Source organism: Trichosurus vulpecula, chromosome 9, assembly GCF_011100635.1.
Source record: "Trichosurus vulpecula isolate mTriVul1 chromosome 9, mTriVul1.pri, whole genome shotgun sequence".
Classification (NCBI taxonomy): domain Eukaryota; kingdom Metazoa; phylum Chordata; class Mammalia; order Diprotodontia; family Phalangeridae; genus Trichosurus; species Trichosurus vulpecula.
The window spans coordinates 202,737,421-202,752,906 of record NC_050581.1 but is presented as its reverse complement, the minus strand read 5'-3'; the positions used below and the strand labels follow the sequence as shown (position 1 = coordinate 202,752,906).

General features: G+C 51.8%; 1 protein-coding gene across 4 annotated transcripts in view; it reads right to left on the bottom strand.

The window, feature by feature from the left end:
- ELMO1 (engulfment and cell motility 1) overlaps positions 1-15,486 on the bottom strand; it is a 405,316-nt gene that overhangs the window by 198,960 nt on the left and 190,870 nt on the right. For all 4 annotated transcript variants that reach the window (XM_036738189.1, XM_036738190.1, XM_036738191.1 and 1 more), the window contains one exon: positions 5,092-5,200. In XM_036738189.1, coding sequence (XP_036594084.1) covers positions 5,092-5,200 — 109 coding nt within the window. The remainder of the gene's footprint in view (positions 1-5,091; positions 5,201-15,486) is intronic.

The following is a 15,486-nucleotide window of genomic DNA, read 5'->3' as shown; positions in this document are numbered from 1 at the left end:
TAGAGGATGGGCTGGAGGGCGTGGCCAAGACCCCCAGCATGAGAGGCCTGAACCCCAGGAGAGAACATGGCCAGAGGATCCCATAGTTCCATCAAAATGCAGAATGTGGATCTCCAAATCAGCTCAAGCAGGAACCCCAGACCCATTTTTAGCCAAGCCATAAAAGGAGTATTCAAAAAAAAAATAAGGCAGCATTCGCCACTGAGCGTGGTGCCAAGAGGGCTGCCCCATGGTGACTGGCATTTGATCACTCATTCACACAACAGCCCAAGGTTCAGTCTCACCAGTATAAAATCACGAATGGCCCCAACAGAGAGCTTTTGTCCTCGCAAAGCATTATGGCCGTCTCACCGCAGCCTTGCCACCAACTCATTGTCTCTGTTTTACAGCTGACTAAACTGAGTCACATGGCTAGCATGGGGCAGAGCTGGCCCTAGCATTCAGCTCTCAGGTCTCTGTCAGGTTCTAAGCTCTGGGGAGTGACAAGACAAAGAAATGAGACAGTGATACTGCCAGTGACTTCTCCTCTGAGGCCTCTTCTTCTGACTCAGCCAGTGCACAGCCTCAAGGCTGCCTCCCACTGGCCTCCTGCTTGGGACTTGTCCTTCCTCAGGACAGTGGCTGGATCAAAGTTTCCTCGGCTCCACAACGGCCCAGACTCAATTGTGTCAATATTCATGGTGATGCCTGTGGACTCCCAGAGTCTCTGACCCCACCCACTCCCATGACCTGCATCTCCAAATAGGCAGTTTCTGGGGGGTCACATCCTTCGGGAAGCCCGCTCTGACCTGATGGGAAAGTGAGCTCTCTCTGTCTGTCTCTCTCTCTCTGTGTCTCTGTCTCTGTCTCTGTCTCTGTCTCTGTCTCTGTCTCTGTCTCTCTCTCTCTCTCTCTCTCTCTCTCTCTCTCTCTCTCTCTCACACACACACACACACACACACACACACACACACCCCTGGTAAGTAGTAAGTGCTTCCTAAATGCTGATTAGATTGACTAAACTTGAAGTGAATCGACCCCTGAGCCTTTCTGGCTTGGGTCCCTAAATGTCCTTCAGGGGACTCTGGGCTGCCCAGCCCCGACCAGCCAGTTAATGTGATAGCCAAGGTTCAACTTACTACGGCATCAAAGGTCAGAGAAACCAATGGCGAGCTGGGTGAAAGCCTCAAGCTTCTTGTCTCCCCTTCTTCCACATTTCCTCTTGTCTTACAAAATGTCCTGTAGACCAGAGTAGTCCAAAATGGGCTCCCCCACAAGCATAGACATTTACATAAATGCTTTAGTAAGCGAAGCTGAGCTACCTCACTGGGACAGCTCTTGTCATAAGCAAAGGTCTCCTGCGACCAAGACAAACTGTGGTGCCCCTTCCACCATTTGCTCCGATCTCCTCCCCCTGGGCCAAGCAGAATAAGTCAATGCCCCCTCCATGTAACACACCTAGGGCGCCATCTTCCATTTGCAGATAAGCTAGGCTATCACACCACAAGACCCTTTGGGGAGTAACTTCAGTAACTCAACCCCAGCCATGGGGTCTACACACTGAGCCCCCTTTTCCCAAAGTCCACCCAGGAGGAAGCAGGTCGACGGCTGGCATTTTCCACATCAACAATACTTGTCATCGTTAGCACTCTTTGGGGAGCTAAATTCTATGTTCCTGATATAGGAGCACATGTGACCAAAACTCTGCTGTCGGCGCTCTAAGCTGTGCAAAAAAATAATTAATTGAAGAACACTTATTAAGCACCTACAGTGTGTCAGGCACCTCGCTAAGCTCCCAGTGCACAGAAGCCTGGCATCTTCCCATGTACAAAGGCAGTCATTCCCTTCACTCATTCTATGAATGATACAGAAATAGGCAATTAGAAGTCTCAAAATAGCTTTTCAGGAAGAAAAAAATAAAAACCATGATTCACACATTGGCTGATGCCCGCCCAGGGCACAGCTGCAATTTGTTTGTGTCCAAGAGTAAAAGATGGGAAGTCAAGTTGTACATGCTGGCATGAGGAGCTGTGTGCCCATGGGCATGGCATGTGGGCACATGGATGACATGGAAAGGAGGGCACAAATCCAACTTCAGGCTTGCTGCAGAGGTCATCTGGTGCAATCCTCTTACTTTACAATGGAGGAAACTGAGGCCACACCATTTCAGGTTCACTAGGGAGCAGAACTCTGACCTTTGTCTAAGCTGAACTGTAGGCCATTCCCAGGCCCTGCTAGCCAGCAGGGCACCATGATAAAGAAGCTGGTTGTGTGTTTGTCTGCCATCTGAGCAGAGGGGAGCTCACTGCTCCCTAAGAGCAGCTACTGCAGGAGGGGACAGAGTGCTCTCTGGAAGAACAGGTGCCAGTGTCTCAGAACTGAGGTTGAAGTGAGAGAGAGACAGAGACAGAGACAGAGAGAGCGCACATACCAGCTGAGCCATGGCCCATTCAGGCCCACTGAGGCCCAGCTAGAGAGGGGCAGATGCTCCAGGGCTATGTTTCCCAGCCAGCTCTAACATGAAAAGATGTCACTCTTCCTAACTTGGGAATAGAACCTCCATTTTCTCATCCAAATTAGGAAGCAAGGGCTTCCCATTTCAAACAGTATTTCTGGACCCAATGTATTTTCCTTGGCGTGTGCAGGAGAAGAGAATGCAGCCTTTTCTACAACCGTTCCTATGACCTTTAGAAGAAAGATGTAAACTCTGATTGGGAGGGAATAAAAGTTCCCAAGGGACCCAGAAAATGTTATGAGCCTGGTGCTCAGATAAATCATCCTGGAGCATGGCCAGGGGCCTGTGTCCCAGTGACCTCTTGGCTGCTACAGGGGCCATGGCTCCATGGGCAGCCCACAAAGATCACCGGAGCACAGATCTGGAACTGGGAGGGACTTTGGGGGCCATTCAGTACCCCCTTCACCATTTTATAGAGAAGAAAGCAAGGACCAAGGAGCAGGAATTGACTCTGAGGGTAAAACAGCCTGGCTATAGGCCCAGGGCCCTGCCCATTCTCCTTCACTGATGACGAACTCTACCCTGAGAATGTCTCGGGAAGGAACATTAGAATGAATGAACCTCAAAAGCCTCTTCATACAAAGTACACTTTTTAGGATCCTGCTTTTGGTGCTGGAAAGACCTCAGAGCCCACTGAATCCCCTCCCCTGACCCACCCAAGGGCTCCTAGGAGCTGAGCTAGGGTTTGATCCCCAGTGGTTGGACTCTGGGACCAGCATGCTTTGGATTCTGGCACATTGATTTCCTCTGGCCAAGTCCCATCCTCCCAGCATGTGGTGATAGCATCCACATCTCTTTGTTTATGAGAAGAGCTCAGTGTCCCATGTTGCAAGGGATTATCACAAAACAACATTCCTTAGTCCATAGTCTGAATCTGGCTACAAGGGAAGAACTAGGGCTGCACAGCCCTAGACTTAGGGAGGCCATCTCCAGTGTCATGGGCCCCCCTACATAGAACAAACCCCAGATTCTTCAGGAATCCATGGGTAGTTCTTCCAGGAATATCCTATTCCTGGGGACACTTTACAGTGCAGACTGGGTTTGGGGGGGGGGCACAACCCAGGCCTGCCTCCCCTTCCAAGGAGGATTCACATCGAAGTCAGTCACACCAATCGAAGGTTCCAGCCCATTCTGGGCATGCCCAGCACCCCAAGGGCCAAGAAGGGCCCATCCCTGATAATGACAAGTATTGAAAGGGGTGCTTGTCTCATCAGAATGTTCTGGCTCGGAATGGAAAGGCCAAGCGGCACTTCACCTGGCGGTACTTCATGTCGCCCTCCAGAGCCCATGTGGAGGAGGGAGAGGCGCTAATTTCAGAGCCTCTCGAGAGCCTTCATGTCTTGAGTGATTCAGCCACGGTGCTTTGCATTTGCAAACTATGGCTGGGTGAAGAGTCCGGCCAAGGCTTTCTGCTTGACCGCCTCATGTCAGAGGAATCGATATGACCACAGGAGGAGGAAAGAGGTCGGGGCAAGTGGGCCTCCAGGACCATCAACTACAGACTGGCAGACAGAAGGACAGAATAAAACAAAGGGGCCATATCCCTGGGTCTCCCTCGTAATCCCCAGAACCCAGCGCATAGTAGGCACCTAATAATGCTTCTGTATCGACTACAGCGAACGGCGCAGGCTTCTAGTCCCACCTCAGTTTTCGGGTGAGGAAACATGAGGCCAGAAAAGTGACGTGACTGGTCTAAGGTGACAAACAGAGCTGGTAACTCCTGACTGGTCTCTCAGCTTCTAGTCCCGCCCCCTCTCAATCAATCCTACCCCCTGTGGCCCCAGAACCTCCGCAACACGGCGGGGCTCGGCAGCTGTCACTAGCTCCTACTGATTCTACTGCAAAGTACAAAATCTTCAGGTTGGAATTTCAAGGCATTCCCACACCGGGGAGGGACTTTTCTTTCTGTTCTTACTCCCCTTCACATGATCTCCAGTCTAGTCCTCGGGTTCCAGAGTGATTCTAGATTCCACAGCACCGTGCTGTCATCTAACATTCTGATGGCTTAAGGTCAGGAGCAAGACAAAGGAGAAGCAGCAGGACTCATGGGGATGGTGGCCCACGTCCAAGACCTAAGTCAAGTTATTGTCACACAGTGGGCTTCGGGAGAATCTGCCTGAGTGTGCAACGGGCCTTTCTCCGAGGGAGGGCCACCACAATCTTTCCAAGAAAGCGGGCTCAGGAGAAACAATGGCCCAGGACCCGCAGGCTGCGCTCCCACAAGGCGCCAGCACCAGCCCCAGCCCCCAGCCCTTGTCTGCGCTTGCCTGGTGAGCTCAGAGCCCTGTTTTCCATCCAACCCCCCAGGACCGGAGTCCGCTGAACCTTGGCTGTCCTTGGCCATGGATCATCTCAGGATGCATCTTCTGTCTCCTCCAGGAAGACAGGAGCCCTGGCCCAGGATGGCTCCGCAGCAATCAGCAGCCCCAGAGAGGACAATAGCCTTCTGACCGCGGGCACCACCCCCCAGAAACCCGGGGTGATTAGCAGGAAAGGGCTGAGTGCCAAAGCCTCTGCCCCGCCGCTCCTGATCACACGGACTTACGCCTCCCCTGCCTCCGACCCGGCGCACGGCGCGGCCTCCCAAGCGCACTTACGCAGCTCGCCCACTTTCAGGATCTCACACAGCATCTTGGTCAGCTCGATACTGCTGCGGCCAAAGGGACACTCATGCTTGTCTTCTCGGCTGCTGTTCTCCAGGACAATCTGTGGGGGGAAATGGAGGGGTCAGCAAGGGGGCTCGAGGCTGAGGTGAGGCCTGGTGACTGTGCTATGCTGCCACCTGAGGAGGGAGGGGAGGGGGGACCCACAAAGCAGCATCTCCCTTCAAGAAGCTCAGGCTCCGGAGGTCTGGCCTCCCACAAAGCCCCCACAAAGCTCTGGGAGCATCAGGCCTCCCCAGACAGAAGCTGTTGGCAGTTGGTACTAGGAGCAATCTTTCACCATGGTAGGGTTTCCTATCCTAGGGCCCCTTCTTACCTGAGGCCCTGAACAGTGGTCTACAAAGGGACGGGTGAGTGAGACTGTGCTCTGCAGGAAAAAGAGGCTCCACGTTGACACAAAAGCCCTCGTTCCCCCCAAAGGACTCTAAACAATCTGAGTGTCAAGAAAAAGAAATACACGTCTTCCATGTCCCTTTGCTATGCCCAGGAGCCGCTCTATTGGTCCAAATGGACAGTGAACCAGACAGGGACAAGCTGGCAGGATCCCAATGTAAGGGCAAAGAGCTTTGAAATAAAAAAAAAGGAAGAAGGATGGAGAAGATGGAGGGCAGAGGAGAAGAGGAAGGAAGAAGAGAGAAAGAAGTGGAGAAAGAGAAGGAAGAGGCTGAAGAGGAGGAGGGAGAGAGGGAGGAGGGAGGAGGAGGAGAGCCGAGGTCCATGCCAGGAATTCTTCCTTATGGCTCCTCCCAGAAGAGGAAGGTTTTGCCCATGAGCTGCCCATGGTCCTCTCCTCCAATGCCGGTGGGCGGGGCCGGGGGGGGGGGGGGCGGCACGGACCTCGGCCCTCCACTTCCCTTCAGGCCCATCTCCCTCGCCCTTTACCAGGTCCTGTCATTGGCTAGCTCCCACTGGTGACCCTCTACTTCCCGACTCGAAGGACTCAGCTCTTATGCGACTCAGTGAATTTCCACGCATTCCTCTCCCAAAGCGAGCCAAAGGAGCCTCACCCAACAAAGCTGCATCCGCCTGGTGCAGGAGGCTGGCGGCCAGACGGGGAAGCAGCGAGGCTCCTCTTGCGGCCCCCCGTGGGCTCCACATTTCGCATTAACGTTACGTTAACATTTCATGAGGTATCAATATTTCATGCTGGGTGGCGGGTGCTTTGCATTCGCGGCAGGTAGATTCGCCTCAGCCAATCAGGGTTGGAGACACATTTCGGGAAGATGGTTTATTATCAAGCAAGAAACAAAATGCTAATTTAAGTAATCAATATGGAAATCAGCCTCCGAGAGCCCCTCGGCAGCCCATCCATCTTGCAATGTTTACCTCCAGGAGGGAAACAAAGCACCCGGTAGGGGTCCTTTGGGCAGCCCTCATCAAAGGCACGTGGGCCAGCCAGGACGTCGGGGGACATGCCATCAAGGGAATGAGCCTGCGAGATCATGGTCAATGGCCAGACACAAAGAGGAGCTCGCTCCTCCCCTGGGCAAGAACGTTGTCTTTCCCTCCTTAATTCAAGACGTTAAAATGTCTACAATGTATTTTGCTATTGGAGAATGAACGACACCAGCAGAGACGAAAAGACGCCCATGGGCAGCGTCTTCTCTGAAATTTCTCGTGGAGCTCAGGTTCTGAAACGGAGAACAAGCCCCCAGCATCGCTATGATTCAGTCCAGCATCTATTATACTCCAGAAGGGATCCAAGAATGTTGCTTCGTGTCAGGAGCTCATGTCAGGAGCAGTCAGGGGGCACCGTGGTACCATGCACAGAGTGCGGGGCCTGGAGTCAGGAAGACTCATCTCTCTGAGTTCAAATCTAGTCTCAGACACTTTCTAGCTGAGTGACCCTGGGCAAGTCACTTCACCCTGCTTGCCTCAGTTTCCCCATCCGTAAAATTAGCTGGAGAAGGAAATGGCAAACCACTGCATTGTCTTTGCCAAGAAAACCCCAAGTGGGGTCATGGAGAATCAGACATGACTGAAAATGACTGAACAACAACTCATATCAGGGCCATTGAAAGCTAGTATCAGTTGCCTCTAATCCAACTTAGCTTGATCTCTAAAAATAACAACCCCTCCCATAAATTAACATAAAACCATCAGCAAAGCTCAAAACCTGCTTCTCCCCAAATGGATCTCTTTAATCTATCAATAAGCATTTATTAAACACTTGCTGTGTGCCGGGGAACTGTACTTGGAATTAGGATCAAAGTCAGAATCGGAGCCAGCTCTAACCCTCACGTATGTCAGAGATACAAAGGAGGCACAAACGGTCCTCAAGGACCTTGCAGTCTGACAGGGGAGACAACTTGAACATAACGAGGAGCACAGAAGGCCACCGGAGGAGAAGGCACTCACGGTGAGGGGCCGGGGAGGAGGGAGGGCATACGTGAACACTGAAGTCATCCCCCGCCCCCGACATTCTGGATGCTTTTGGCCTCTCCCAGGGACTCACATGACACCCTGCACACAGTAGGTGCCTAATAAACGTGGTCCACTCCTTTCATGTTCACGGTGCTTCTCTCCAATCCTGCCCCAGTGCCCTCAGTGCACTTTGGAGGCAGAGGCCCAGTCTGCCCAATGATGGGATGATAAGCATCCCCAGGGGATGATTGCACTTCCCCTGAGGTCTCAGTCTCCCGGTGCCACCTATACTTGGGTGAAGTTGTGCCACTCTTGACTCATGCTCAGTTTGTACTTGTTACGAAACATCTAGAGATGCTTCGACAGAAGAAGGGAAAATTGTTCTCACTTACTTTAAGGGCTGGCACGAGGAAGGCAATTTGACCTCTTCTTCCTGGCCCCGGGGGCAGAACCAGAGGCCGTGAGTCTAACCAAAGATATGATGAGGTAGTGAATGTGTGAATAGAGTAAAGGACCGCTGGGAAACAAAACAATATGATGAAGCTGAGATGCGGAGGAGAGACACAGAGACATAGAGAGATGGAGAGAGATAAGGGGTTGGGTCAAGGAGATGGAGAGATGAAGGAGGAAAGAGGGAGACGGGGAGAGTGAGAGAGACAGACAGACAGACACAGAGACAGAGGTCATGCTTACAAAGAGCCCCAGGCTTTGGGTGTCACTGACCCATACCACCTCCTTTCCCTCTGCCCAAAGGTTTCCAGGCCAGCAGGGAGCGGTTTTTCTTAAGACCCATAACTAACAAGTCAAGTATTTGACTTCCTATAAATGTCCAGAGCTCAAGATTTCTCTTCTGGTTTTCACTACACACCACTCTCATTCCGGGAGTGGGGAAGAGTTGGGATGAACAGGAGGGGCTCCACAGGCTCCCCTGAGCTGCTCAGCTGAGATGAGTGCCTGGGGGCAGGCAGGGACAGGGCACTCTGAAGGAAGGCCTTGACTGACAGATAGCCAGGTGGACGAGGGCAGGAGCCCCAGTCCAGGCACCCAGAAAGGGGCACAAGGGCTCCTGGGAAGGGTTTCTCTACACTGGAAGCAATTTTGCTGGAGAAAATCCCACGGACAGTGGGTGCAAAGGGGCAGTCATCATGGTGGAACTTACAAACCCAAAGACGCTTTTGAGGAAGCAATTAATGAATGTGTATAAAAGTGAAAGTGGGGGCACCCCAAGAGGCCAGTGAGATTAAAAGAGAGGGCTAAAAAGGCAAAGAGATCAGAGATTTCACTGTGTATGGGAACTCAGAGGCTGCCTGGTGCAGGCTTCTCATCTTCCATGTAATGAGTGTATTTAGGAGAACCCCTCAAACAGCTAGGGCTGAGGCCACGCCTCAGCCTGCCTGGAGCTGGATTCTTCTTTGGACACTTCCTCCTGGCTTCTGGTGCTGGCTCAGTTCCGTCTTGGTGCTTGGGAATCACAGAGCAAACCCAGATGATCCCTTGGTCGTTGGGCATGAGGGATTCTTTCTCTTGTGTCTGAGGCCAGCCAGGCTGACCTGGGCCTGTCCACCATGACACTGGCCCTGGACACTAGGCTGCAGCCCAAGATTCAGACTTGGGTTACATCACATAACTGGATAAAGGGTCACCTTTGGAGAAATTCAGCAAGGAACAATGTTGGAACAAAGGGCTTTCCCTGGCCTCACCCCAATGGGGGAAAGAGAGGCTGGCATTTCTCACTGGGAACATGTCACCAGCCCCCTTGGGAGCTCTGAAGTTTCCTTAAAGCCATGAAGCATCCATGCCTTGTTAAGCACCACCATGACTCCTCATTGTGGAATTAATGGGATCTGGAGTCTCAAAGGTCACAGAGCCAAGGGCAGGTACTGACAAGAGTTTGGCCAGCCACATGCCAGATGTCCAAGGACCAGCCCAGCTTGGGGGCAGACATTCATCCCCAGGTGGGAAGAGTCTTTTGGCCATATCCATCTTTCAAGGTTTAGGAAGCCTGCTATGTTATAGAAGGGTGGGACCTCTGTCAGCCCAAATGAGCTCTCCAAGGATGGAAATAAGCACCTAATTACACAGAAAAATAAGTCACTGGAAAGTGATCTCCTCAGACTTCCATCCTAAAATAAGGCATGTTCTCTCCTAGGGGAAGATGGCCCCAGATACAATACAGCTCACTGGTGAAGTCAGTGAACATTGAAAGGGGGAAAGGTTCACTTTATCCTCAATGCTAATGAATGAGTCACAAGGGATATATTCCATGGTAAGACAATAAAAAGTATGGTGTCAGCAGAGAGGGCTGCTGGGGGGTGATGATGGGGTCAGGGTTCTCCCCTCCTTCTGGGGTCTCAGCTCTCGCCCCGCACAGGCCAGCACCATTCTGGATGTCTCATGGAGGCTCATTGAGCTGGCTTCGGATGTCTAAAAGGCTGTTGGAGGGAAGATAAATCAGACTTCTGGGATCACAAGATCCTAAATTTAGAGTTGAAAGAAATGTGAGAGGTCATCAAGTCCGGCCCCTTCATTTTGAGGTCCTGCCAAGTTAAGTGACTTGACCAAAGTCACCCAAGCAGTAGGTATCAGAGTTGGGATTTGAACTCAGGTCCAAATTCTTAATCTCTTGGTCCTTTCACTGGGCCAGGCTTGGTCCCAGAGAAGCCAGAACAAGGAGCGACGGGTCCAGGTGAACTCACCACATGGTGGCTGAGAATCGGGGATGTTTCAGGGAGGTGAATTTTGGCCCTATCCAAAGAAAACATAACAATTATAACACATCTTAGCTGCATGACCCTGGGTAAGTCACTCAACCTGTGCCTGCCTCGGTTTCCTCCGCACACACCTGCAACGTGAGCATGAGACAACACAGTTACCCACGTTGGTTACAAGCGTCACAGCACCTTCCTGTTCTCTGCAGGGGAGGCTTATCATCTCATTCGAGCATCACAATAACATTGGGAGGCTCCATGTTCCATGTTACAGATGAAGAAACTGAGGTAGACAGAGGCAATGGGACTTTAGAAAGTCACACAGCTAGTGTGTGAGGCTGAATCTGAACTCGAATCTTCCCAGACCCAAGTCCCACCCTCTATCCTCTGTGGTGCCACCTGGATGCCTTGATCACATTCCGTAGGAAGTAAGCACCCTGAGGAGGCTGGGCTCTTTCTTTGGAACTGTATATTTTGTATGCTTCCTGGCCTACAGTAGGTGCTTCATAAATGCTAATTAAATTGAACTCATTATTAGGTCTACCCAGTTATGGTAGTTCAGTCCTCTGGGGCTGATCAGAACAGGTCTGACTCATTTTCCACATAAACATTTGAAGATGGTGGAGGCAGCCTATCCCCAGGCCTTGTCTTCTCTGCCCCACGCTGAGGATTCCCCATCCCTTCACCTTGTCTTTGTATGAAATCCTTTCCTCTCAATGGGGCTGGGAGAGCCATGGTTTTATGGGGTGAGGGACTTCCAGATTGGACATTTCCTCCTCTGAGATGGATCGGGCCCCTGGAGCTGTCCTGGAGAGAGACAAGGGGCCAGGAGAGGCTGGTGATTTGCCAGGGTCAGAAGTGGGATTCAGATCCAGGTCCTCCTGAGGTCTGTGGCTTCCTTCAAGTCCTCTCCAGAAAACTGCGGGTCTGGGGTTTTGCCATTGCTCAGCTTCCCAGAAATCACCCAGTTTTAGCTGGTGTGAGGAGGGGGTGCCTGGGGGCAGCCCTTAGCTCTTCTCCCCCCCCCCCCCACAGCGCTCATGCTCACTACCTGAACCTCTTGTGGTCAGATCATCAGCTCCGGGCTGTTTAGTTCTGAGAAGGCTAACGTCAGTGAATTTAAGGAACATGGACTAAGTGTCTACACCGAATAAGATGTTGAGAATACAGGGTTTCACAGCCAGGAAGGGTCTGAGGGCAGCGTAGGAACTCAGGACATCCTGACTCCGGCACCAGTGCAGAGGAAACCCGGCTCCCGTGGTTCATCCACAGTCTTCTCCTGAGGCCTGGGGCACTCGTGTGTTGATGTAGTCAGTTATGCAGGGACAGGGCAAAAAGTGGGGTCTTTGAGCAACCACCCCCTCCCCGCATTGGTCTCAGCTCCATCCAGCTCAGCTCAGGCTAAGACTCCCCTCCAAGGTTGACCCCCTGTTCTAGGCTGGTGACAACAAGAAACAAGTCTGTGCCTCGACCAAGGAGAGTCCGACTAAACACCCACAGAGGCTGGAGGATAGTGTTCTCAATTCTCTTGAGCAAACAAAACAAACCCTTGAAGGCTCTGTGAACTGAACTAGCCTTCAGATTGCCCAGATCACAGGCAGCATATAATCTCAACAAATAAAGAGAAATTGAGACCTAGAGATAAATGAACAAATGAGTGGAAAAACAGATGAAGAGAAGAAAGTTAAATGAACAAATAAATTAATAAATAGAGGGCTAGGTAAATTAATCTATAGATAAATAAATCTATAAATGAATAAATAAATGAACAGATAGATAAATAAACGGATGGATGAATGAATGAGTGAATGAATGAATGATGAGGGTGAGCCTGGCAGCCGCCTCCGGCAAGATTGTGGGGACAGGGGGAGGAGAGAACGTGTTGGAGCCAGGAGAACAAAAAATGAACTGCCACATAGCTTTATTCCCATCATTTAGTTCGTCATTAACTTTAATTACATGCTATGAACTGTCCTGTAATTATGGAGCTTGGGACACTGCCAATTTCCCCTTTGGCGTGTGCAAAGTTTGGTAAATTAGTGTAAAGCTTCAGTCTCCCCTCTCCCATCCCCCAGCAGCTCTCTGGGCACAGATTTGATGTTTTATGTCCACACCATGGGCTCAGTGGATGGCCCTCCCAGAGTTGCAGAGCGCTCAAGGCTTCATTAGAGGCCAATATTAGCCACTCTGCTAATTTATGGCAAGGTCTAACCCCATTTCCCGAGTCCCTGGCTGGCAGGAGAATGGGGTAGGAAGGGACGCCAGGCTCTCCTTTCTGCCCTGCCCAAGGTCAGAGCAGGAGTGAAAAATGCAGAGTTGTGGGTCCCGTACCCCCCGACCCTGCTCCCTGAGGGAAACAAACCACCCATGCCTAAGACCACTTCTCACGTGCTTGGGAGCCCTTGCCCTTCAGGAAAACAAACAAAAACAAACAACAGTGTCCCAATCAATTCACAGATGCTGACTGACCTTAATAGCTGCCCGCAGGGAGGAGCAGTGTGGGGCTAGAGTGGGCCTGGGCGCCAACGACACCTGGCTGAGTGACCTTCATCGGGATGAGGTTGGATTTGAACTCGGATCCCCTGACCCCAAGTCCACACTACCAGGAAGCTGGAACGCTACTGGAAGACAACTTCTAGAGCTCTTTAAGCAAAGGTTTGGTAGTGAGGATGAAAGGAGAGTCGGGGAAACTCGAGTTCAAATCCTACCCAGCTGTGTGTCTCTGAACAAATCCCTCGGTGCCTCAGTTTCTCAATGTGTAAAAAAAGGAGCTGGACTTGGTGGCCTCTGAAGTCCCTCCCAGCACTCTGTGTGGTCCTACACTCCTACAATAATGTTCGCTTAGCTTTGCATAATAACATATGTAGTACTACTATAATCATAGCTTAGCATTTACATAGGCCCTACTAAGTGCCAGGCACTTTTCAAATATTATCTCATTTGGTCCTAGCGGCTATGTTTATCCCTATTTTACAGATGAGGAAACTGAGGCAAGCTGAGGTTGAGTGACTTCCAGGGTCACATAGCTAGAGAGGATTTGAGGCTGGATTTGAACTCAAGTCTTTCTGGCTCCAGACCCAGGGCTCTGTCCACCGAGCCATCTGTAAGATGGATGGAGCATTTCAGGCTTCCTGAAGGAGGCCTGGGAGTATGACAAGGATTTGTGAAGGTGGGAGGGAGGGAGGCCAGTGGTGCAAGCCTGCAGCTTAGGGGGATGGGGACCGGATGGGAAGCCAGCCAGAGGAGGAGTGGGGGAGGAAGGATTCCCTGGAGGGTCCCAGGGAACAGGGCAGAAAGAGGTGGCCATTTGTCAGGAGGGGTCACGCATCAGGATCTGGAGGCATGGAGCCCCATTTGGAGGCTGGTCCAGGGCTTCAGCTCAGGAGGGCAGTGGAAGGAGGGTCGGGAGGAGGCAGCTGGAGGCCAAGAAGCAGGATCGTGGCTCTGCAACCAGAAAGTCCTCAGAGGTTCAGACCAACTGTCCTTTCACAAAGTGGGAAATGAAGGCTCAGAGGAGGAATGCAGCCTGTAGTGACCAAGGTGGAATCTGAATCCAGGTCCTCTGACTCCAGGGCCAGAGACTTCCATGGCCCCTGACCCGGGCTCCGTACAGGGGACCGAGGGGTAGAAATCGATGACCCCTGTCTCCAAGGACACAGCCTCAGAAGTTTGCTCTCCCTCCCCTCTGGCTCAGGCTGCCCCCACCTTCTCCAGGAAGCTCCCCCGCCCAATTCTGGGGCTTTCCTTCTGTTTTGTTTCCTATCTATCTTGTAGCCAGCTGGTTGGTGCATGTTTGTTTGTGTGGGGCCTCCCCCGTTAGACTGGAAGCTCCCTGAGGGCAGGCACTGTCTGGCCTCTTGTATCCCCAGTGTTCAGCATGGGGCTAGGCACACAGGAAGTGCTTAATAAATGTTTATTGGTTGATTACCATTCTCCCCTGACCCTCACAACCAACACACGGGGCAGGTGCCATTACAATCTCCATTTAGGAATGAGGAGAGAAGGGTCCAGAGAGGTTAAGTGGACTGGCCCTAGCCACACTGCTAGGAAGTACCCTCCTGACTCCAGGGCCAGTGACCTAACCACTAGCCCACACTGCCTCTCTGGAGAAAGGCCAAGGAGGAGTCATGAGGCCTTGGGCTATTCCATTGAAGAAACCTGGGGCTGCTGCTGCTGCACCATGGGGGGAGACTGCAGGGAATAAATAGAAAACAAACCTTGTCTGCCCAGCTCCTCACTATAGACCAGCCTTTATAATAATAATAGAACAGCTCGCTGGCTCCCTCCTTCGGTGGGAGTGTGCCAAGTCTCACCCTCCTCCTCTCCTCTTCCTCCTCTCCTCCTCTCCTCCTTCTTTCCTCCTCCTCTCCTCCTCCTCCTCCTTTCCTCCTCCTCTCCTCCTCTCCTCTTTCTCCTCCTCCTCTCCTCCTTCTCTTCCTCCCTCTCCTCCTCCTCCTCCTCCTCGATGGCACTTCAACCAGGAAGACCTGCTTTGCCTTCTCTTAGTGAACAAGGCTTCTCTCTAAAGATGGGGAAGGAGAGACAAGCCGGGCTTTGGCAGCCACATTCTGCGACGTACCCTAATAGAGAGGCATGATTCACACGCACACACACACGCCATATTTTGTGACCATTGAAGGATGGGCTAATTCAATTACGACCTCTTTCTATGGTGCTGCCAGGGCATGAGCACTAGTTAAAATAGCTCCTAATAGTCTAAATTATGATGCCGAGTGAGAATTTTTAAAATTGTTAAGTCAATCTCTAAAACTCTGCTTATAACAAAATGTTCAGAGTAATGCTGTCTGTTTCAGCAAATTGATTGGGAGATGGTTGGGAATCCAGGACAGACGGGGGCAGTGTTCTGTCTCTCCTATGCCAGGACTCTCTGCAGATGGTGAGAACAAGCGGGCAGGCCTCATTGGCTGCATTAGATGCTGCCACACTGTCGGGTGACTCCACAGTGGAGAGCTGGGACTGCTGGCATCTGGTGTTCTGGGGCTCTTAGTCTCTATTTCTTTGTGTTTTGGGGGAGTCCCCAGGGAAGATGTGTGTGTTGGGCCAGACTCCTAGGCCACTGAAGGACCTGGTGGTCCTACCATCACCTGCTGGTGATAATTCTGGGTGATGAAGCCAACAAAAGCCCTGTCCTAGGCACCCCCACCACACCCCTCTGACTGCCACGTTCTCAGGCGTGTCGATGTTAGAGATCACCATGTGCCACAGTTTGCCAGATGCTCCTTGGGATGGAGGGCCC